The sequence below is a fragment of the Calliphora vicina genome, chromosome 1 (genome assembly GCF_958450345.1).
Source record: "Calliphora vicina chromosome 1, idCalVici1.1, whole genome shotgun sequence".
Taxonomy (NCBI): domain Eukaryota; kingdom Metazoa; phylum Arthropoda; class Insecta; order Diptera; family Calliphoridae; genus Calliphora; species Calliphora vicina.
The window spans coordinates 89,385,372-89,410,085 of NC_088780.1; the positions used below are offsets into that span (position 1 = coordinate 89,385,372).

The 24,714-nt window shown below is 27.7% G+C and overlaps 1 protein-coding gene across 4 annotated transcripts in view; it reads left to right on the forward strand.

The window, feature by feature from the left end:
• The window catches only part of jvl (javelin-like), a 265,244-nt gene extending 248,551 nt beyond the window's left edge, over positions 1 to 16,693 (forward strand). For 2 of the 4 annotated variants that reach the window (XM_065515097.1, XM_065515098.1), the window contains exons 5-8: positions 55 to 153; positions 218 to 839; positions 2,016 to 2,977; positions 15,389 to 16,693. In XM_065515097.1, coding sequence (XP_065371169.1) covers positions 55 to 153; positions 218 to 839; positions 2,016 to 2,977; positions 15,389 to 16,312 — 2,607 coding nt within the window. In that variant the 3' untranslated portion in view covers positions 16,313 to 16,693. The other 2 variants (XM_065515100.1, XM_065515099.1) reach the window with 2 other exon arrangements.
• Positions 16,694 to 24,714: the final 8,021 nt, after the last annotated feature.

The window sequence follows — 24,714 nt, forward strand, 5'->3', positions numbered from 1 at the left end:
CCATGCACACGGATGTTTTAACACTTTTCTAATTATATTTTTATTATATTTCAGGTTTTAATGCAAAAACTTGATCAGGCTTCAAAAACAAAGGGTCATTTAGTCAAACGTTTAGACAAATCCAAAGAAGATGTTGATGATTTAAGATTTCAGGTGGGAATAAGATAAAAATTCTGTAAAATTAAAGCTTATAATTTTTATTATTTATATTTTGTAGCTTGAAGAAAAGAACATAGAATTAGAAGGTACTAAAGCCCAGCTACGTGTTTTAGAATCTAGACTGCATTCAATAACACCCAGCAGCGGTGCTGCCACCAATTCCTATTTACACTCGCAAAATGACTATGAAACCAATCGTTCTTCAGCCTCTACCACGCTAATGCTAAGCAGACGTGGTGGTGCCGGCAGCGGCCTCAATACCGATTCTAGTGACATACGCTCATCCACGCCCATATCAGCCACACACAACGGCCAAATGCCTCAGCCCATAACCATGCAAATATCGACACCCAGCATGAAGGCCATGACTCACTTGGCCATGGATGACATGCAACATCATAGCAGCAGTACAGAGTCTGCTCACGAACATGATCTGGTACACCACGATACCATGACCATAAGTCAAATGCAGACTAAATTGGAAAATGGACGTAATATAAGACAAGCTCTAATGAGTACTAGTGTGGACGGTGTGAGTCCCTTTGAACAGCAATTGCAGCAGCAACATGTGGCTGCTATTAGAAATCAGGTGCAAGCCCTAAAGAAATTTAGTGGTGTGACAACTACGAAACCGAGTAAAATTCCTTTGCCAGGCAGTAAAGCGGCGGCATATTTTGCAGGTAAGAAGAGTTAGTTTTTGATTTCATTTGTAGTTCTCATCAACAGGATTAAGAGCAAAATAATTTATTATCGGAACAAATTTATTTAATTAAAACGGAATGTACAAATGAATTTCGGTTTCCTAAAGATTCACATTTTTCAAATATTTGAACACTAAAAATTCATTACTGATTAAATATTTATTATATTAGCTCTAGTGGGAAAGTGAACTAACACAAAACTTCACAAATGACTAGTTTCAAAACGGTTCTAATATTGATAACTGTCTTGTTTTTGCCTCAATTGGATTGAAGTGATGAAAATGCGTTTAAAACAATTGACACATATTTCCCACTATAAAGTTATTCTAAATATTCCTCCTTTTTAATATTGCCCATTCAGTAATATTATTGCACTTTACATGAATTCAATTATTAATATTTCGGACCACACTTGGAACAGAGGATAATGGCTAACTAAATAGCAACTAACAAGTGGCTAACATTTCATGTAAAAGCTTCCATAAGGAAAAGTTTTCCATTCATTATTTAGCATTAAGTTTTTTTTAATTTTTTTTTTTTTTTAATATTTAGAATTCATTAATTTTGTTAAAGTTTTTATTTAACCTGCAATGATAGTTAGTTTCTTTTGTAACAGAATAAGGAATTTATGCCATAAAATGTTCTTAAATTCAATTCCAAAATTCGAATGTACGAAAAGTTTTAAAACTGTAAATAATCTCCAGCTCATATTTTTTTTGTTATTAGAGTATTTAAATAAAAGCACGTTTTAAAAATATATGTATATAAAGGGTTGTCATTCCGTTTTCAATTTCTACATTTTTTATTTTCTACCGATATAGACATGTACGCCTGTCTTAATATCTGTTGAAATCACTATTCTATGTCCCCAATTAACTTATATATATATGATTGATACTTCAATATTTCCGATATAGTCCCGGTTCTGTTGCTATTTAAATTTCGAAATATCGACCCACAAATGACTGAGATATAAGAAAAACCCATGACTACCTCGATTTTTTAATTTGTTATGTACATTTTTTTTTAATTATCTTTTATATAAAGTAAAAACCCCATTCATCTATTATGGCAAAGATATTAATATTTAAATATACCATAATTCCACATTAAACAAAAACTTTAATAACACTTTTTCTCTCTTTACACATTTAGGAAAACCACCTTCCGGCAGACCCTCCACAGCTGGTCGTTCACCACCCTCGGCAAATTCTTCGGGTTCCTCCAGTAGATCACCCCTGAGTAGAAGTACTGGCAATCTATTGTATTCCAAATCACCAAATAGCCTGAAAAGAGCTGATTCAGCACAAAGTATACGCAAAGATAATAATTCATCTTCGCTTAGCACCAATACCAGTCGTAGTTCCACCTCGTCGTCCATACCAATGGCAACAACATCATATGGCTCAGCCTCGAAGTCATATGTTGGTGGTGCAGGTGGTGGAGGTGGTTCCATTAACAATACAACAAGCAATAACACTTTAAATAGTCCGTCCTCGAGAGTTTTGCAAAATTCTCCATTACCAAAACCAAAACGTGAATCGTTGTCAACAAAAGTCAGACATATGGATTCCTTATCACGTGCTTATCACCATCAACAACAACATAACAATACCAATACGACGCATAACTATTCCAATGTTAGTAACACTAGTGATAATACACCCACGACAATTGTGCAAACAAACACATTATCCACAACTGCCACTACACCCGGTGGCGGCACTGGTGCCGGTAGTTATTTGATCAGTAGCACGCCAAAAACATCAACTATAGCAGCTCAACTTACCTCTTCATTACGTAAAGATTTACAATTAAGTTCCAGTAGTTTTAATCATCCAGCGCCATTTCAACGAAGAGCTACCGCCTCCTCGGCGGGCCAAACAAATGCCAATACAAACACCATTAGCACCACCACACACACCACTAGACGTTTCAGCAGTGCTTCAGTAATGGGGGCCCGTGCTGCGCGACAGGCTAACCAGGATTACGAGGGTCAACACAACAGCAATGTAAGTGGCAACAGTGTGGCAGCCGGTGTGACCAGTTCTTCTTCATCGACGCACAGTGGTGGCGTCAACAATGGTGGCACTGCCAGTGATAGCGATAGTGGCAAGGTACGCACTTTAAAATCAACATTTTTGGGTTGGCTTAATAAAATCTAAAATAAAACTTAAAAAATGGCAACATTTAATTAAAAAAAAAAACATGCATTAAACAAAACAAACAGAAACTGATTAAATCTTAAATAATATTTATTATTCTTATTATTTGTTTTTGTTTAAAAAACTCATTAAAACAACAACAACATTTGCTGTAGTAGTTTGTTAACCACATGTGTAAAATTTGTCCTTTTACTATTTTTGTTTGTTTTTTTTTTTGTCTAAATAATTTTAAATTTGTACATTTGCTGCGTACATTTACTACACACACACATACATGAAAACATTTATAACATTTACATAGATACATACATACATACATACATACAAACATATACAACACAATACATACTTGCATATACATATGATTTTTACTATATAAACTTACCTACTATACATAATAATTATATGGAATTAATAATATTAATATTAATCATACGCCCTCTCATTCATATTCATACAAATTATTAAAAAACAAAATAACGTAAAAACAAACAAAAAAATATTTAAAATTCTTTTTTTTTTGGATTAAAAATAATATTTATTATGTCTTTAAACATTAAACAAGCGAGTTTTAACTGCTTTATATTATGGCAAACAAACAAAGTAGTTTTTATTAATAATAATAATTAAAAAATTAAGTGTTACAGTTTTTTTTTCTTTTTATTTTTGTATCTAAAATCAAATCCACAACAAAACAAAATGTAGTAAAAAAAACCACAAAAGAGAATTATTAACATGTTTCAGAATTTTGTTTTTTTTTCATTAACCAACCTCCCCCATCTCATCTTTATTTCGACTCATTTATTTAACCCTTCTAAACACTCATACTCATTTAAAAAGTCATTATTACAATTTACATATTTATAAATATATTATTTACTTTTAATTTGTATGTATAAATAAAGATAGTGTTTATTATAATAATAATTATTACAACAAATATAAATTATTTAACTAAATAAGTCTAAAACAAAAACAATTGCTATTCATTTATTTACTCTTCATTATCAACATAATTTCTAATACTCCTCCGCCTCCTTCCCTTTCTCAAATCTCCTTCCTTCGACCCACTATTTATCTGTTCATTAACTTTGTTCTTGTTTTTTTATTTTTTGTTTAATATTAAGTTGAAAAAAAAACAAAGAAAAAAACTTAGTAATAATAAAAAAAATGTATAAAACAATCATAAACCATCATGTTTATTTATTTCTATTATTTCGTTCGTACGTTTGTTATTAATTAATCATTTGTGTTTGTATACTTAATTTTGGTTGGTGACATTGTTTTTAATTTTATTTATGCATATATGTATCTATTTTTCTCATTTATTTGGCCTCTAAACAATTGTAAATACATATTATGTACATCTATTTTTTATGGTTTAGGGTGCTCTTTCTAACTAAACAAAAACAATATAAATTTTAATTGCTTGCTTTGTATTTTCCCATAGATACAATTTTGAATTGCAAGAAAAATGTAATTTAATTTGATTAAAGTGTACGAAAAATGTTTATTTCTGTCAATTTAAGACAATTTAAACATCTGTTAGCAGTATTTTTGCCCTTTATTGTGTTTGAGGTTGTTAATTTAAAAGAAAATTAAAATAAAAACGATTTTTCAGTTAAATGTCAGACAAAGTGTAGGAGCAGAATTTATAAAATTTGCTAGATTATTTGTTAGATACATAATAGCATTTGTTTAACTATTATATTACATATATTGCATATCTATTCATTTAACCTTCTATAAGTATTTAGCTGTGAAAATTAATAACATTGCTTACGCTTCACTTGCTTGGAAATATGTATGCTGCATAATAATATGACGTGTTTCTCAAGGATTTATAATGTCAACTGATATTGTTTTTTCGATTTACGAAAATATATAAGATCTTTACAAAAGTAGAGCAGTGCATACTTTAGGGCAAATATATGTATGTATATCATGAATTCCTCTAAAGAGCACAGAAAAAAACACAAGTTATCCTTGGATCTTTCGATTTCAACCATATTCATTAAACACATACTCTTTGGAGCTCTTGGACATTTCAATTGTTATTGTTTTAAATTTCAAACAAAAATTGCGGTTTTATTCATGAATTAAACTGATTTATGGTGCATTTGAAATAGATTTATGTCTTGTTTAGACTACATAATTAAAACAATTTTTTTTTTCATGAAATGCATTTATGATGCAAATGCAATTTTGAGATGCACTTTTGAATTCATAAAAACTATTAAATTGACTTAACAACCACATAAACAATATTTTGTGACGGGAAGTCCTTTATTTTCCAAAAATTCAAATCGCGAGATTTTCAAAATTAACATTTAACTTATGAGGTGGTGGTAAATTTTACACCCTCTCTTCATTTTAAAGTTTTAACAAAAAGGCTTGTGAAATAAAGTGCCTGGATATTTGTTTCAAATAACATTTTGCTTTCTTTTTTTATTTTTTTTAAATTAAAATTGTTGTATCTTTTTTTTGAAAAGCAAATATTAACGAAAAAATGTTTTTTAAAGTAAAATTTTTTGCAAAAATTATAAGGTGTAAAATTACACCACAAAAATTTCACGTCATAAGTTAAAGGTTAAAAAAAAATGGAAATGTCCTCTAAAGTGTATGGAAGACGCAAGGTCAATTTGTGATTTCTTTGGGAATTCATGATAGTAAATTTGTGTATTAAGAAAAAAATCCAAAAAAAAACATTTTCAAAGAAGTGTTTTGTTATTATTCTTATATCTCTCAATTCCCTCCACTCATTGATCGAAATTAAAAAATCTGGCTCTTTATTAAAAAGTATTTAATATTTGATTTGGCATGAGTACACGTAGAAAATTTAAGTTTTATTAAATAATTTTTTTTATTTTTTATTGACAAATAGAAAACTAAAAAAAACAAATATTAAATGATAACTTTCAATCCTATCGGCAATAACATGTGGAATTTATATTCCCTTGAAATATCCATTTCCCTCTAAGGGAAAATTGCTATCGTGATATTGAACTTTTCATTCACAATAGTTGATTTTGTTCGTAACAGCTGTTTATTGTTTACAAAATTCCATCTAAAAATTTAACAACAAGGGAATTTTTTTCACGTAAACAAAGTTGATGAACAAAATGTTAAATGTTGATTCGCGATAGGGGTGATTATGTATTTTCAATTTTATAATGGTATATAATTTATCTAAATTCGGTATTTTGAGTGTAGAGTCGTAGTTTTGTTTCTTTTAATGGTGTGGGTTCTAGAGGAGTCGTAATTGTGTGTTAATAGATTGTGTACCACAATCATACATAGATAAATGATTTCCATATCGAAATTATAATAAAATGTACTAAATGTTTTACTTGATATCGATTGCCATAATCTCAAATAAGACAACTCCATATCGATTGCTGTAATTCGGCCTCAGGTTGCATTTTATCTTTAATATAATACGAAACTATCGTGGCCAACGACTTACACGATAAGGCTGAATAATTGGGAATAGTCGTAAATCGAAATTGAGTTGCTTAGCTCATTATGTAGTTACTATATGCAGCTGTAGATGTGTTGGTAAAATCGTTCTTAATATGTCTTAAATGCAGCATCTAAATAGTTGTAGTATTCCAACTGTTAACGATACAAATAGCTTTTTTGAAAGATTTTGAATATTTGTGAGAGAATGACATAAAATGTGTTCAACACACTCCTCGTTCTCATTTCCGCAGACAAAAATCATTGTGTTCAACACTTAGTCGACTTTCATGACGACCAATGGGACAGGATTCAGTTATCACAGACACCAGCTCAGACATATGACTGCTAGTAGCCTATTTTTTCTTTTTAGTCGTATGACAAAATCGACGATTTTAGATATGAATTTATTTACGGGGGTCAAACAGAAATACAAATATTCCTGAAAAAGCAATAACGAGATCGGACTATATAGTGAACTTTAGATCTAATTTATCAATTTTAATGAAAATTAGGTTTCATTAAAAGATTGCTTTTGACAAACATTTGCTTTTGACAAACATTTTCACTTTTCTTTTATATAGTTTCCAATATCTATTAGGGTTTTCTCGCTGTATATTTTGATTTAATTTTCAATATATTTTTTTATTTATTCAAAAAGAGCACTATAACTATAAAAAAATTTATAACTTTACAAAAAAGAAAACAACAAAGAAAAATACTATAAAGTTTTCACTTACAAATCTGTTATCAATCGAGTAGATGTCACCAACCCTTCATGTTCCCTCACATTTCAACATATCCATCTACAGTCCTTCAAACAAATGTCAATTCATTTACTAAAATGCACCTCAACAAATAATTTCATATTGAAAATCATAAATACAAACAATAAACATACATACAAATTAAAATTTCAATTTTGAAAAACTTAATACATACACAAGTATTCATATATTTTTATGAATTTCATTTAATGAAATTCAACATAAGTACAATAATGTTATAAATTAATAATATTGTTAATAATGATATTTTTGCAAAACATCCAAGTTTTATTTGAAATTTCATTTACATAATAACACTAAACAAAAGACATTCACAATTAAATATTTAAATCAAAATTGAAATATCAAAACAAATATTGTGAATAACAAAACTAAATAATCTAAATTTATTAAGTGCATAAAGCAATAGAGTTTCATTTGTTTTTATCTGTCAATTTTAAATGATTTCAATAATATCTGTGTCAATACGTTTAAAGTTGAAAATCAAAGTTTTGAGATTTAAAAAAAAAAATAATTTGATAAAACGCCATTTGTAATTTAGTTTTTTTTTTTTAAATTCAATTCTAATCCAAAAACATAACTTGAGCTAGAAATAGATTTTCTAAGCGCAGATGCAATCATTCACCCCCATCACGAATCAATATTTCACATGAATATGTTCCTTTTTCCCATTTTTCGATCATCAACTTTGTTCACGTGAAAAATTCCCCATATTCAATAACTCATGGGAACATAAATTTCACATATTCACCCCTATCGTGAAAAATATCAGCCCAATTATGAATAAAAATTCCCCGGGAGTTTTTTTCCCTTTTCTCATTTTTCCTATTCAAATTCAATGGGGAAAAACTACCGGGGAACAAACTCCCCCGGAATTTTTTATTCATAATTGGGCTGTATGTGAAATTTATGTTCCCCTGAAATATTCATTTCCCTCGAAGGGAAAATTGCTATCGTGATATTCCCCTAAACTTTTCATTCACAATAGTTGATTTTGTTCGTAGCAGCTGTTTATTGTTTACAAAATTTCATGTAAAAATTTCACAACATGGGGAATTTTTTCAAGTGAACAAAGTTTATGAACGAAAAATGGGAAATATTGATTTGCGATAGGGGTGATTATTGCAGATAGGGGAGATTATATGCGACTTAAATTCGTAATTGAACTTACATATGCGATACTGTCACTGTAACCCTTTGGGGACCATACATTTTCGGCTGAAACGATCTACATTTTTGCTTTATTTTCGTGATCTATGGCTTATTAGTAGTTATGAGAATAACAATTTTCCTACAGGACCCCAATTTCGCTTGGCAAATATAGTTGCCTGTGGGTTGAAGGTTAAATAATCACAAACACACTACTGTGGTCCTAAAGGGCTCAAAGTCAAATTATTTTTTGAAATGATCAGATTGTATTTCGTTTACAATTAAAAGCATAAGTGTCTCTGTTAAACTTAGACAATATGAACCGTTTACATAAATAATAAATTACAAAAGGCGTATTATCTTAATTACAATTCAATATCTCGATATGTATTTAAATTTAAAATTTATGAAAGAGGTCTGCTTAAAGTAGTCATTATATGATTTTTGGTTTCAAATCAGCAAACAATAGTATTAAAATTAATTGATAGCAAAACATTATTTCTACATGTATTTTACTGTTGTATTTATTTTTCCTAATTTTAATATTTCTTCTTCAATAACTTGTGACTAAATTCTATAAAAACATTTAAATATGAAAAAAGACTTGCCTACTAATAACAAAAATGATGGTTTAAATCATTTAATAATTATGTTAATTATTTAATAATTAAAAATTAAGTTTAATCCAGAGTTTATTTCTGAACAAAAAAAGACAGCTAACATTGGTTAAAATCACATTCGGATTATGAACTGAGATTAGTTTCCAGATGAAAAGTTCATATATTTTAAAAGCTTCTTAATTTTAAAAGTTCATTATCAATTAAACAAGCTTAAGTATATGTTTTTGGGAGCTATTCTGAGATTCGATTTGTTTAAATACTTAAATTTTCACTTCTAAACCAAGTTACGAATTAGCTCTACTTGGATTTTGAAATAGTTTAAAAATCAACTCTTATTTCCTTTTTTAAATTTGTATACAATTATTTTTAAATTTGATTTAATTTTTTATTTGAAAATTTATCAAAAACCTTAACTAATCTAAAAGTCAATAATAATTTCTTTATGTGTATAATTTATTATTATTATTGTTAATTTTAATAAATACTATTATAAATATTATTTTGTTTGTTTATAAGTCTTATGTTAAATCACTTTGTTTATAAGGTCTATATGTTTTTATCGCTATAATTAATTGATATAAAAATATAATTAATAATTTCAAAAAATATGAAAAACAATTTCAATTCGGTTTCATTTAGATGTCAACTAAAAGGATTTCAACTAATTTGATGTACAAAGCTTTCAATATAATTTACTATTTGGTTAATTGAGTTTAGGTTAAATTGTCTTTGGCATATCATATTGAAGACGTTCGCAACCTCTAAGGTTTGAACAAATATATTTAATGTCATTGTATAAAGATTCGGGTTGTGTTGTCCATGAACGAAATTTTATAGGTTTCTAAAGCCAGAGGCCGAATTACCGCATTCGATATCGAGTAAATTCGATCGTAATTTTCTTATTTGGGATTACGGCATTCGATATCGAGCATGAAATTTAGTACATTTTGTTCTAATTACGATATCGAAATTATTTTTCGATACGATAGTTCATTCGATCACAAGTGCAGTAATTCGGCCCCAGATGTTGGTTTTTATTGCCATCGTTAATTTTAGTTGTCCCTTATAAGCCAGTATTCATACATTTTTAATATAATAACTTTCAAGTACCCGTGTTCCGTATGAGAAAAACAGATGCCGAATTATCTCATTCGATAAGTTTTTCTTATCGTAATTTTCTTATTCGAGATTGTGGCATTTGATATCGAGCAAGAAATTTAGTACATTCGATCACGAATGCGCTAAATCGGCCCCAGGTTTATATATTTTAAAAATTGTGGGTTCTTTTAAGAAAGTTTTGATTTAATCTTCGATTAACAGAAAAATCTTCGTTTCTACTAGAATTTAACAAAATTTCGTATGAGAACATTGTGAGGATTCTACCATTCAATATTGATCTTTATTTATGAGCCAGGGTTCATACCCTTGCTTTTTGGCATATAGCTATCCATCGAGACGTTACGACTTTTACTTCTATTTATCTGATGAGAGAGACTGTGTTGATATTTTAAATCATAATTGTTGTAACCGGACATATTGTAACCGGACATCCAGTGATGACAGGACATTAAATATAAAATTGGTTATCTTCCGTCTAGATAATTGAATAAAAATACTCACAAACGCGGCCAGTTTTTCATCATTTTCAAAGATATAGGATAAAACTTGACCATTTAAACAAAATTATGTTAAATAGACATTTGTGCTAGATCAGCTCTACAAAGCCTTGATCGTGTTTGTCTCCAATTACAATACAATACAATTTTCGTTTCGACTGCCTCTGCTTTGCAGCAGATGGTCGATTTTGTTCCCACTCTCTTCTGAGTTTTCTCTTTTCGAGAAGAAATATTTCAAAATAATTTACGTTTCATTTTAAATGCCTCTCCTTTGCAGCAGATGATCGATTTTGTTCCCAGTCTCTTCTGAGTTTTCTCTTTTCGAGAAGAAGTTTTTTTGAAGGAATTTTGACACTTAAAATGTTGCATAGTCGACGTGATGTCACTGACATATTTATCTAGATCTTCCTCGCACTGTAATTAAGAATTCGTAAATATATAACTGCTGATATATTTTCTATATTTTAGCAAATATAACTTTAATTACAAAGAGTTTGTAGGAAAGTTTGGTATGACGAAGTTGCAAATAAGGAACTTTTCGGTTCGATTCGAATTTTAATCTTATAAAATTTAGGATTCAAATGAAAGATCTAAATCGCAGATCAAGACAATTTGCAATGTTTATTTTCAGTTTATGTTAATTGGTTAAAGCGAGTTTAATAATTGTGGTTCGAATAAAAATAAGTTGTACCATTTTTGTAAATTATTTAGATCTTAATTTACCATATGTTAATAACATTTTGAAGTGGATCCAAAAAAGTATACAATTTAATAATTTTTGTGTAAAATGTCATTTAGTTGGGCTGGGTAATTGTTGAATGCAGTTGATTTTGTTACTGAAAAATTACTAACATCATTATAATCATTTCCATTGTCACTCGTCATTACTAAAATCACTTGAGCATTAACACTCTGACTAATCATCATACAATATTAAATGTTTTATGTTTATTTGAAAATGTTTTTTTAAATATAAAATCACACACACACACAAAGCTGTTACTAAACTTAAACAAAAAAAAATAAATAAATTTAAATATTTGTTATTTTTTGCATTGAATGTTAAATGTTTGTGTTAATATTTAATTGCAACAATCAAAATCTACCTTAAATGTATCTAATTTTCTGTATTTATTTTTTTTATACTTTTTTACAATATTTTCTGTCTGTAACTCAAAAATAAAAAAACAAACCAAATCGTCTTCCTGTCTACTTGAACACCACAAAACAAAAAAATATTGAAAATAAATCCTACTTATAAAAAAATAATAAACTCAAATCCCCCCACGAATAAATAAATGTGCAACAAATATCAAAAATCAAACAACTACACAACAAACAAACAACTCTATCTAACCATGTATTGTGTCCCCTCTAATTTTATTAAAAAACAAAAATTATACGAAATATTTTGATTCTAAAAACTAAAGAGAATTTCAAAAATTTTAACAGCAAAATAAAACTAAAAATGCATGTGAATGTTTTGCAACTATAAAACTATTTAATAATACTTAAATAATACAAAACTGTGTAAAATTAAAACCAAAACACAAATTAAACAAACAAATATTCTTCAATTCACACAAAGTTGAAAAGTTTTGCAAATGCTCGTAATACAAATTTTGTAAATGACCCCACAAAAGTTGAATATATTTTTGGAAGATGGCCTCAAACCCCAAAATGCAATGAATCAAAAAGTCACCAACAACACACAAAGAGAGAGAGAAAGGGAGATTGAGAGAAATAAAAAAAAAGAATTATATCAAAATATATTTTACTGGCTGTGGGCTTTATTTAACGTTTAATGATTATATTTTACATATACTGTAATATAAATAAAACACATCATCATTTTATAATATAAATAAATAAAAATAAATATTCCCAGGATTAAGGATGCTACTTCATATAACCCCAAAATAAATACAAAAACAAAACAAAAAAAAAATAGAAAAAGAAAAAGAAAGAAAACAAACAAAAATAATAAAATATATATAACGTACATACTATATATTATGGAGTTGGTTTGGATCTACCCTTATTTGGACCTATGATTATGATTATTTGTATGTGTATGTGTGTTTGTATATTTAGGATCTCTATCTTATATAATTAATCAATAAATCAATCAATCAATCTATAAATACATACGTATTGGAGCTGCTCTAACCCCAACTTCACCCATCAACGTTTAAAGCCATCATCATCATTGTCTTCATCTTCTCTACTCGTTCGATCTTCGTATAACTTCGTATATTTTAGTTTTTCTACTACATAAAATATTTTCTTAAACGAACCATATACAATATATAGACAGATTTATGAAAAACTCAAAAAGGCGGGAAGAAAAAGTGGGAGTGAGAGAGTGAAAGAGATAAAAGCTACTTTCGTTGGCCGTTTTATAACCCGTAAGTTTTCTTTTCAAATTTAATTTTTTTCCTTTCCAAATTAGTTTAATTTAGTTTTAATAATCGATTAGTTTAGTTTAAAGCACCATTTTCTTTATTTTTTTTTTCTATCTACTTCTTTCACTATCCTGGCGTAGTTTTTAGTTGTTTTTTTTTGGTTTAAGATCTCATATTACCCTCTAAAACCTCCTTATTTTTACCGCCTCACTTATTTTTTTTTTAGTTTAGTCTAAGTACTATGGGTAAGTTTAACAAAAATTTTAAAAATAAACTTCGGTTAACACATTAAATTGTTTTAAACAAAATTCTAAAATCATACAAATATGAAAGAATTTAAAAAAAAACAAAATTTAGTGAAATCTACCAAACTAAAACTTACTTACATCGGTTAAAAATTTAGCTCAAAAGCTCAGCTTTAAAAGTGTTGATTAACTGTATTTGGCGAGAGTTTTTTTCTCACCTTCAGAAGTTTTTTTAAAAGCTTTCATACATATTTTCAATTAAATAATTCAAATTGTGTTAATTTCAAAAGAAATTATTGATTATTTTAAGTTGATCGGAAAGCTCTAATAAAGTATTACAACAAAGCTTTGTGCAGACGGTTGTCAGATCTAATTATATTGTCAGACCTAGCAATGTGCTGACACAAGGTTACAAGACATGTGTCAGAAAATCTGTCAATCCCTTTTAAGACAATTTAACAGACAATAACTTCAGGCAAAAAATTGTTAGATATTAAAATCTAGCGCATTTGACAATATTAGTATGATCTGACAATGTTTGGCAATGACATCGAAATCCTGTGAACTCAGATTTTCGGATATCTGACAATATTGTTATCAACTAGCAGTCGAACAGTGATTTCTTAGACAATATTGCCACACAAAAATTGTTAGTTCACACGAGATCTGACAAACTTCTAAACAAAGCTTTACATTTGAAATCTCAGTTAAGCTTAAACATTAAACAATTCTAAATTTTCTTGATAAGCTTTAAGCAATTTTTAATAAAACATAAATTATCAATAAACTCTCATTACTTTCAACCAAGGAATCATTTTATTCGGCTTGCGTGCATTAAAAAAACTTTATATACTATAAGTCAATCTTTTCTTAATTTTAAGCTTAAAGCTTTCACATTTTTTTGAAGTAATGTTCATACAGTAAACCTAATCTTTTGAAGCTTGTTTATTTCTTATATAAACAAAACTATATAATTGAGATTTTTAAAAAGAATCCTATTTAGGAAAAGTAATTTTAGATGTAATTTTAGAAAATCACTTTTAAATAAATTTTTAGCTAAAATAATATTAGAAAAATAAAGCTTTTTTATATGATTCCATATTACATTGCAATTTTAGTAAAATTTCTTTAAAAAAAATCTACGGAAATCTTTGAAATTCATACAAATTTAAATTAATATTGATAAATAAATGTAAGTTTTACGAAAGCTTAAGAAACAGAGCTTTTGAGCATCAATACTTTAATACTTCCATAATATTTTATAGAGCTTTGAGAAAAAGCTAAAACAAATGTCGGTATATCAAAAGTTTTTCACTTTAAATTGTAAGTTTTATTAATAGTTGCAATAATTGATATATTTCGAAAAACTTTCAAAAAATATAACACATTTTTCCAATATATAATAAATTTCAAAGCTGTTGTGAAAGCTTTTGAAGTTAATTTCTTATTTAAACTCTTTAAAAATGTATTGAAAACTATTTTAAATACTTAAGAAATTAAGGAAAAAGAGTTTATTTTAAAAAATTCCTTAATTTTTTCGCATAAAAGCTTTCATTGAAACTCAGTTTACATATTTTGTACTGGTTGTCTGTCTCTTTTTTATTCAACACTTTCATTGATGCCGTAATAGGTTCCTGGAACTGCTACAACAAATTTTTCCTCTTGCTAATTTCAATAATAATTTTTTTTTAACAAAACTATTTAAACAATTGAAATAACATTTTATATAATGTCCCTCTAAACTGTGCTCTAATCCTTAATCAATTGAATTAATTAATAAATCAATTAATATTTTCTATTAATTATCTTTTGTAAATATTTCCCAAATAATAATTTTAAATAATTTTATTGTAAATATACAAAAATAACCAATTCAAATTAAACAAAAAAAAAACTAGTTACAATTTTAAGTTAATGTAATTAAATATTTTTTTTCTTTTTCGTTTTAGAACAAAATACAATATAAATTAATTAATTTCTTTTTTATCTTTCTTTTTATTTTGCTTTGTAATTTTTTGCTTCCTTCTCTATTCAAAAATTCTTCCAAAAAATTTTAACAACAAAATTTTGGCCATGAATAGAATTTTTCATATGACAAAAATTGCGCAAATAATGCAAAGGAAATGAAATCGGGCCTTAACCAATACTTTGAAGAAGTTCTTCCAACTATCACAGTGACACTACCCAAAACTAACAATAAACTTAAGGTGGCCAAGACTAACAGCAACAAAATCACCTTGAGTCAATACTTTGAAAGAGAATTGTTAGAAGAGACAACTGCGGCTGAACGCATGCAGGAAATGAGCGAGCTGCAAGACTCCATTGATGGCACTTATGTCGAAGAGACCAATAATGATGATGAAGAAATCGACATCTATACTTCATATGCCTCTTATATGAGTTCCTCTGATCCGGGCAGTGACAATTTATTAGTAACATTCGACTATGGTTATCAAGATTCATTGGAAGCTGATCTTTCTTTGAACTCTCAAAAGCTTGAAATTCTTGATAGTAATGAGCAATTGAATAAGAATCTTTTTAAAATACCCGAAGAGGAAAGTTCAGAAGATTTATTGAAACCAAAACATGCTGAAATGTATTCAAAATCACCAAATATTTTCAAAGTACATCAAGTAAAACACGCAGAAAGTAATAGTAGTAACCTAAATATTACCACCAGGGCCAGTAGTTACATTTCTATGGCACCATCAATGGTCGAATACAATGCTGATACATCTGGTGACTATGGCTCTTGGGCTCAATGCGAATCTGAACAGGAAGAAGGGAATATCGATGAGAAAACTTATGGCAATTATCGTTATGAGGATTTAATTAAGAATGAAGTTCTCATCCATGATGACGATGTTGACAATGATAATATTATTAATGATGGAATGGAGGGAAGAGAGGTTCTAATTAATTTCGATTTCGATGAAGATGTACCACCACGCTGGTTTAATAATAATGAACAATTGTATTATAGAAGTGTAGATTATTTAAATTAATAATGTCAAGTAGTAATTTATGTTATTTTTTATATTTAAATTTTTACAAGACATTTTTTTTAAGAAAACATGACCAAGTTTCACTTGTCATTTAATCTAGTTCTAGTACTGGTCAGATTTGGTAAACAGAAATAAAATGTTGCGTAGTTGGGCACCAACTTGTAAATTCAAAACAAAATTAGCAAATCTAACTTAATCTAGTTCTAGTTATATTACAGAAATTTTCATTTAAAGTTCAACAAGACATTTTTGAAATAGCAATGGATATATTTTTAATACAATTGAAAAATGCTGAAATATAACTGGAAATTGTATAGTACTGGAACAGAACTATTATAACATGCATTTATTGTTTCACTGTTGACTTTAAGATATTAATTTTCTTCCTTTTTATTTTAATAAGTATTAAATATTTTGTCTTCCGATTGCAATTCCTAGGATCACAATTGTGTCATACATGCTCAATTTCCTTTGATTTTTATACATATAGTATATACAAAATTATTTCTTTCAATTAATGTTGACACATTTGTCTTTTTTTAAACTTTTATTATTGATAGTTTTTGAAAACTATTCCACTAGCATTTTTCTGGTTTAATTTGCAATATAGTTGCAGCAACAAAATTATAGTAGTCTTTATTAATGTTTTATAACTACAACTGAAAGGTTTTATTACAATGAGTAAATTTGTCATTTGACTGAAAAATTAACGAAAAATATAAGAAAGTTTTCTTATGTAGCATGTGTGTTATGTGTTATGTTAAAGCTCATAGAGTACGGAAATACTTTTAGTTAAAGTTATTATTAAAGTTAAAAATTCAAAACTTCATTAATATTTTCTTTTGAAACTAATTGTAAAATTACTTCTTTTGTTTAAAAGATATGAGCTTTGCCTTTTAAACAGAAACATATTTGTAAAAATCGGTTGGAAAATTAGTTCAAATTCAGGATGCTCCCCAACTAAAACAAAATACATTTGCTAATAAAAAAAGTACTAAACGAAGTTATCGAGAAAACCTAAAAGTCATTCCGAATTCTATGGACTTAAATACAACTAGATTGCTATATGAGAACCCCTTTTTACAGGCCTGTCACACATTTCGTTCGGAGTGGTTTCAATTTCGTAGTTTTTATTCCGATCAATTTCATTATAGGTTCTTCAGATTCCGTGTAATTTGTTAATTAAAAATATATTTAATAATTCCGTACTTCGGATTATAATTTGACAGCGTTTTTTATATTAAAATAAAAGTGAAGTTTTTGGTAATTAGAAAGAAAATGTTCGTTCGCATTTAGTGAGCCAGGCCCTAAATAATTACAAACAAATATCAATTCCTCTTTGAAAACTGAAAGTGGTTTCATTCCGAAGGAAATTTTCGTTTTACTTTTTGTGAAGAAGCAAATTATGGAATTAATTCCACTTTCGATCGGAATGGAATTCTGTGACAGGCCTGATAATTTTGGTGTAGCATAGCGTTATTAGTTCTTAGTTATAAATCGCTTTTAAACGTTTGAAGTAAAGGAAACTGATTTATACGGATTAGACTGTGTGATTAATAGAAAAGTCTAAAGTTCCGTTTCATAATAAAATTTTAAACAATTCTTCTTTAAATGGAACTATTTAGTTGTCAATAACAGTTTTCCAGGCATTAAATTAATTATTTCATAAAAAATAAATATTTATGACAATGTTGATAGACTACCTAACTAAATACGAAAATTCCAGTTGTGCTCAACTTGTAAGTAAAAAAATTGTTAGAAAATTACTTTGTTGTTGCATTAAAAATGTTAAAAATTTAAAACAGTCTCATTTGAAAGCTGCCTCAAAACTTTCTGAATTCTCTCAGCTTAGTTGAATTACTAAGCCACCTTCAGTCATTGTATCTGTCCATTAAATGTGTCTTTAGAAAATAATTAGGACTTTACGTATTACTTGATTAAGAGAAATTTAAATACAATGACTGGAATATAAAGAGAAAAATTTGTGTCGTTTGCATTGAGCCGAAAACTATTATATAGTCCAAAAAACCATCTCCCATGTATAGTGATAAATTAGATGGTGTTTAACCCTCAGATAATTTTTAACTTTAGATTTTTTAATATTTAACCCAGATAGTGTAAAGTAAACATAGTCTTTTTTTCGTTTTTTTCAAAACTTGTAAAACATAAATTTTAGTAATCAGGGGGTATATTCTCGTTCTGTGAAATGGTGAAATGAAAAAAACTTTTCATTTTCGTTTTCATACGAACTTTGCATATTATCATTTCACAAAAACACAAATTGCGATTCCCGTTCTTATGATGAGTTTTCATTTACTTGTTCTTTTAATATGAAAACATTTAAATTTATTTATAATTTTTTCACTAAACGAGAATCAGAAACTCTATGAAAAAAACTTTACATTTCACCGTTTGTGAATCAGAATCGACCCCCTGGATAATTTTTTATTTTTGAAAAAAAAATTAAGGAATTTTGTTAAATCGAAAGTCTTTGAGCTCAAAAATGCATATAAATCTATCATTAATTCAATCGACATCAGGCAAATGGAGCTATTTAGACATTTCCATTTTTAAATTTTGAAAAACCTCCGTTTTCATTCACCAATTTTAATTTTTGAAAAGTGGCAAAATTCTACAAAGTGTATCTTCAAAAGCTGACGTCAAATTTTATTGATTCCGGCAACATATGAAAGCTAATTTTGACCTCTTTGTATTTAGCTGCTAAAAAGTAATATATTCATTTAAAAGTGCATCATGCTGTAAATGCGATTTTCTGAAGCATTTTTGACCAATTTCTACCATTTGATTAGCATAGTAAAATTTGAAAAGTTCAAATATCACGCAAATTTTTTTAGTTATTTACAGAAAAAAAATATTTTTGTTGGACTTTTTATACGAATTTATTAAAAATAGTAGATCTTCTGGACCCAAATTAATTTTTTTTAAACATTTTACAGTTTAATGTTTTAAAAAATAGAAAATAATAAAAATCAAATGGTAGATATTTGTTAAAATTGTATTAGAAAATTGCACTGCACTTTTATAGTAAAATTTTTAAATAGGATATAAAAACTTTTCACATGGTTTTACAATGAATAATGAACAAACAAACTTTTATGTATATTTTTCTGAATTTTGTCATTTTTCAAAAATCGAAAATATCAAGATTAGAAAACTTAAAAAAGGAAATGTTAAAATGGCACATGTTTGAAGTTTGAACAAAGTCTGAATACCCACGTACAATAAATTAAATTTTTTATAAATCTTTCATGGAATGAATACTATAAGCAATGAAAAAATATGGTACATGTGTGCAGTAACCATTTTTTGAATAATTTTATGATCACAGTAACTATTTATATGATTGTGGTAACCATAATATGATAAAATGATGATTGCAGTAAACAAGTATATGTTTATGATAACCATTTTATGATGAAGGATTTACCATATTATGTTGTTCTCGTCTAATGAATATTATAATCTAAGAACAACATACATTTACAACAACATTGCCATAAACATATATTTATTTACTACAATCATATATATGACTGCGAAAATTATGTGATTCTTTACTTTACCATATTATGGTTACCACAATCATATAAATAGTTACTGTGACTATAATGTTTGTTAAAAGACTTTTAAAAATATTGAAATGGTTACAGTAAACATGTACATCTATATTTTTTCTAGGTGTATAAAAAAACCCAAACAAATTAATTTTTTATAAACAATCCCGAAATTTCAAATGTGATCTGTCCTTAATTGAATCATTAAAACACCTAACGAAATGCTTACACCCATATTCATAAACAGTTTTTAAATTTATCAAAGATTTATAAAACAAAATTTCGATGCAAGCTAGTTTTAATAAACCTTTAATAAATATAAATACTGATTATCAATTAGGCCTTTAAAATCTAAATAGTAATCCAGAGACTATCAATAGCATTAATTTAAATGAAGTTTCTTTTTTTTAAATTAAAAATGTTCGCCATAATTTTTAAAAGCACATTTAAACTGCATATATTAAAATGCTAAAAATGCATCACCACGCTTTCATCTAGTTTCCACTAGTAATTAAGTGTAGTCAATCCAATTATTGGTCACTGCTAATTGTAATGCTAGATTAAATGAATACCCTACATATACTTCATATGAATATTAAATCTTTATAAGCTTTTAACACATTTTTTTCAAATAAGTAGGCGTACTAAATATAAATGTAAATGATCTTAAGCTTAATGATTTCTTTGTAAAATTTTTATATTTATAGCATTTTTAAAACCTAAATATTTAGAAGTATTTAAATTTTATACATATAAATTGTTTGTAAGTAAATTGTTAATTTAAAGCAAATGTATGAGTTTATTGTTTTGTATGCTCAGGTCCATTCATGATTATTTATATTTAAAAGCAAACTTGTTTAAAGGTTCCTTATGCAAATGAAAACAAAAGAAACACTGTAGCGTATAAAAATTGTTTTAAAAGACATAAAAATGACCTGTTTGTTTTGATAACACTTTTCAAATATTGAATAAAATAATAAAAAAAACTAGTCTTAGTCACGGCATAAAAATATATATATATATAAAATAATTAATCATCATTAATAAAAAATAAATTTCGATTTAAATAAACATAAACTAATGAATTTAAAAAAGGAAAACCTAATTAATAAAAATCTAAAAACAAATAATTCAATTGTATTTATCCATTATTAAAATTATTATTTCATTTAATCTAATACTTATTATTAATAGACTATAACCTATTATTTAAAATATTTTTTATGATTATTTTAAAAATTTATCCATAATTTTTTTTTTCTGTGTATAACCTTTAAAATACTTAATATTACTATTTCTTTATGATTAATTTTGTTATTTAATAAATTTTGTAGCATTTAATATTATTAGTAACCAAAATTTAATTTGTAAAGAATACAATAATATTTTGTAAAGAGTCTGCTCTATTTTTATATTTTTAGAATTAAAAAAATAATATTTTTTTGTTATCACTATTATTTGTATTATTTTGGTAACGTGATTTACTTTTTTTTTATTATTTTTGTCCTCATCTAGTTACATGTAAATATTTTATATTATTTAATGAAAGAACTAAAAATATTATATATAATTAAAAAAAATATAAATAAAAAACATGCATGAAAGTGTTAATTTTGATTATGATTTATTAAGTAAAATAAAATAAAAAAATATTATTAATTAATTATAGCAATAAAAAGAAAACTATGTAACGGAAATAATTAATAAACATTATTAAACATATTATTAAAAACAAACATAATTATTTGTTATTTATTTTGGTCTTAATTTGCAAAAACGGTAAGAATAAATTGCACTTATATCATATATGAGCGGAACATTTATCGAAATAAATGACCATCTGGCTTTTTCGAGGCAGTTTTACATCATAACTCTGGTTCTACTTAGCCGATTTTGCCCATTTCAATACCAAATATTTCTGATTAATAGATAATATTTGTGAAAAATTCGGCATCCTAAATCCTTCCCTCGAGGCCCTCTTCAACAGACAGACAGACTGACGGTCAGGACACAGAATATACTTTTTTGGGACTACGACAAATATTTCGATGTGTTATAAACGGAATGGCAAAATCAATAAACCCCAAGTATAATAATCGTCCCCTTAATAAAACAATAGTGTATTATTTTTTTTGCCATTTTGAAATAATTGAGTTTAAAATGTTTGTGTTAGTAGACATCTAGAACAAAAGTAATATTTCAATTGATCTTTAGACCCACTTTGTGGAAGTAGAAATTCACCAAATTTTTACCACATATAGAATCAGTTATGTAGATTATTATTATGTAATAAAAAAATATTCGGCTGTGCCGAATCTTAACCAAATTATAGTTCAAAATACAAATTTTAAATATTTTTAGGTAAACAAAATATATTTTTTTTCCAAAGTTGTTCTTTTAATTTTTTGGAAAAATTTTTTTTTCGAATTGTTAGTTTAATTTTTTAAATTTAATTTTTTTTTTAAGTTTAAAAAATTTTTTTTGTTGAAAAAAAATGCGGTTTAAAATTTTTTTTTCCGATTTTGACCCATTGTAGGTCCAACTTACTATGGTCTTATATAAGTCGTTGCAAAGGTCTTTGAAATATTTATGATTAGATATCCATATTGTCTATATGAATGACTTAATAATCCAGATATAAGTCAAATACAGAGGATGTTCTGGTTTTTTCCTCATATCTCAGCCATTTGTGGACCGATTTTGCTGATTTTAAATAGCAAACTTATCGAAAGCATGTCTGACAGAATTATTGAAGATTTTGATCCCGAAGATATCTGGTTTCTTCAGAAAATTGATTTCAACAGACGGACAGACAGACAGAAAGACATGGCTTAATCGACTCCGCTATCTATAAGGATCCAGAATATATACTTTATAGGGTCGGAAAATTATATTGTGGATATTACAAACGGAATGACAAATTTATATATACCCTTCTCACGAAGGTGAAGGGTATAATAATGTTGTATATGCTTATACACTATTGTTTTATTGAGGGGACGATAAGACGTGTTCAAAATATCAATGTAAGTGTGCACTTTATCATTTTAAAATAAAAACATGTAAATATATTAAGTATGGAATAAACTATTCGTCAAATGGCCCGCATTGCTCTGATGACAAACCATTACTATTTTCATGAAATTTTTCACTGAGAAGTGGCTGTATCTCAATGACGACTCGTTGGATTTCGGATTTGAGCTCGGGAATATTCCCGGTTTATTCGCATAAACCCGAGATTTCACAAAATCCCCAAAAAATCACACGGCGTTAAATTGCATGATCTTGATGCCAGTTGACATCAAAATTTCTTGAAATAATTTTTTCTGTAAATCGTTGCTGTTGCAAGGCCACAAGAACTCCCTTATCATGTTCCGAATGCCGTTCACAGTCAATGTAATTTCTGCCTCATCTTCAAAAAAATAAGGCCTAATAACGCCGCCTGACCAAAATTCGCACCAGACAGTTGCTCGTTTCTCATGGATTGCATGAGGATTTTTTGAGCCACAAATTCGCCAATTTTTTGTATTCATGAAGCCATTCACATGGGAATGTACTTCATCGGAGAAAATGACATCTTTAGAAAAAGTGGCATGGACTTTACTTTGCACCATTATCCATTGAACGAATTGCCGGCGCTTTTGTTGGTTTGAGCTCCTAAGTAAGATGAATTTTGTACTCATAAAGTTGTAGGTCATTTGTCAAAATTCGCTGCATATTGCTTCGAGAAATTTGAAGTTGTTGAGAACGATGCAGAAGTGATGTTTTCGGGTGACACGTTTACAGCAGCAATGTTTTCAAGACTCTTATTGTCCATAACCGAGCCAGTTTCTTCAAATGTTTTGACCACTCTTCGAACGGTTGACACATTTTGCACTTTCTTTGAAGTATGTAAGCGATCTCAGCATATTTTTCCTAATTTTTGTAACAAGTTTTCATAATTATAACGCTTTGTTCTTTCGTAAAGCGCTACATTTTTAATAATCAGAATAAACATATGTGACAGCTGCCAAATTTCAGGGATACAACTTGCACAAAAAAAAAAAAAAATTTATATGTAAAGTGCACTCTTACTGAGACACCCTTTATTATCTGCAATATATGCATTTAAAGAAAATTAAATTTTGGTCAAAAACTCTGGTTCTACTATACCGATTTTGCCAATATCATCCTCCTAAGTTCTTCCTTGTGGGCAGTATCTTTTCTTCAACATACAGATGGACGGACATTGCTAGTTTGCCCAGAATATTGTGGGTCTGTTACAAACCTAATGACAAAATCAATATACCCCCATCTTATTCTTGGTTGGTATAAAATTGTTTAATATTTAAAAGAACACACATATTAATATTGGTTTCTAATAGGGATGCGAATCCCGATTTTTCAGGATTAACAAATTTCGAGATTTCTGATATTTTAGGAAGATTTTGAAGCTCCCAAAATACCTAGAAAGCTACATTTTAGCATACTTATAATACTAATCTCGCTTGAAATCCAAACGGAGACAGATTTTTTAATTTTAATCAGGGAGCAGCAGGTCTGCCTTGCATTGATAGACTTATACACAAGTTTATTAATAAATTCACCTTGACGAATGTATGAATGACTTACATACACATATCGAAATATATGTATGTTAATATCAATATATACAAATTATTTATTGACAATCAAATATTTTTCTGATATAGGAGTTGGTAGAACGATTTATTTTCATATACAACTTGTTTTTAAAATTTTATCACGATAATAACATTATAATTCTGAAAGGGCATGTTGAGTAGATCATTTTTGTAGAATAAACTTATAGTCCAGCTGGTCTGATTT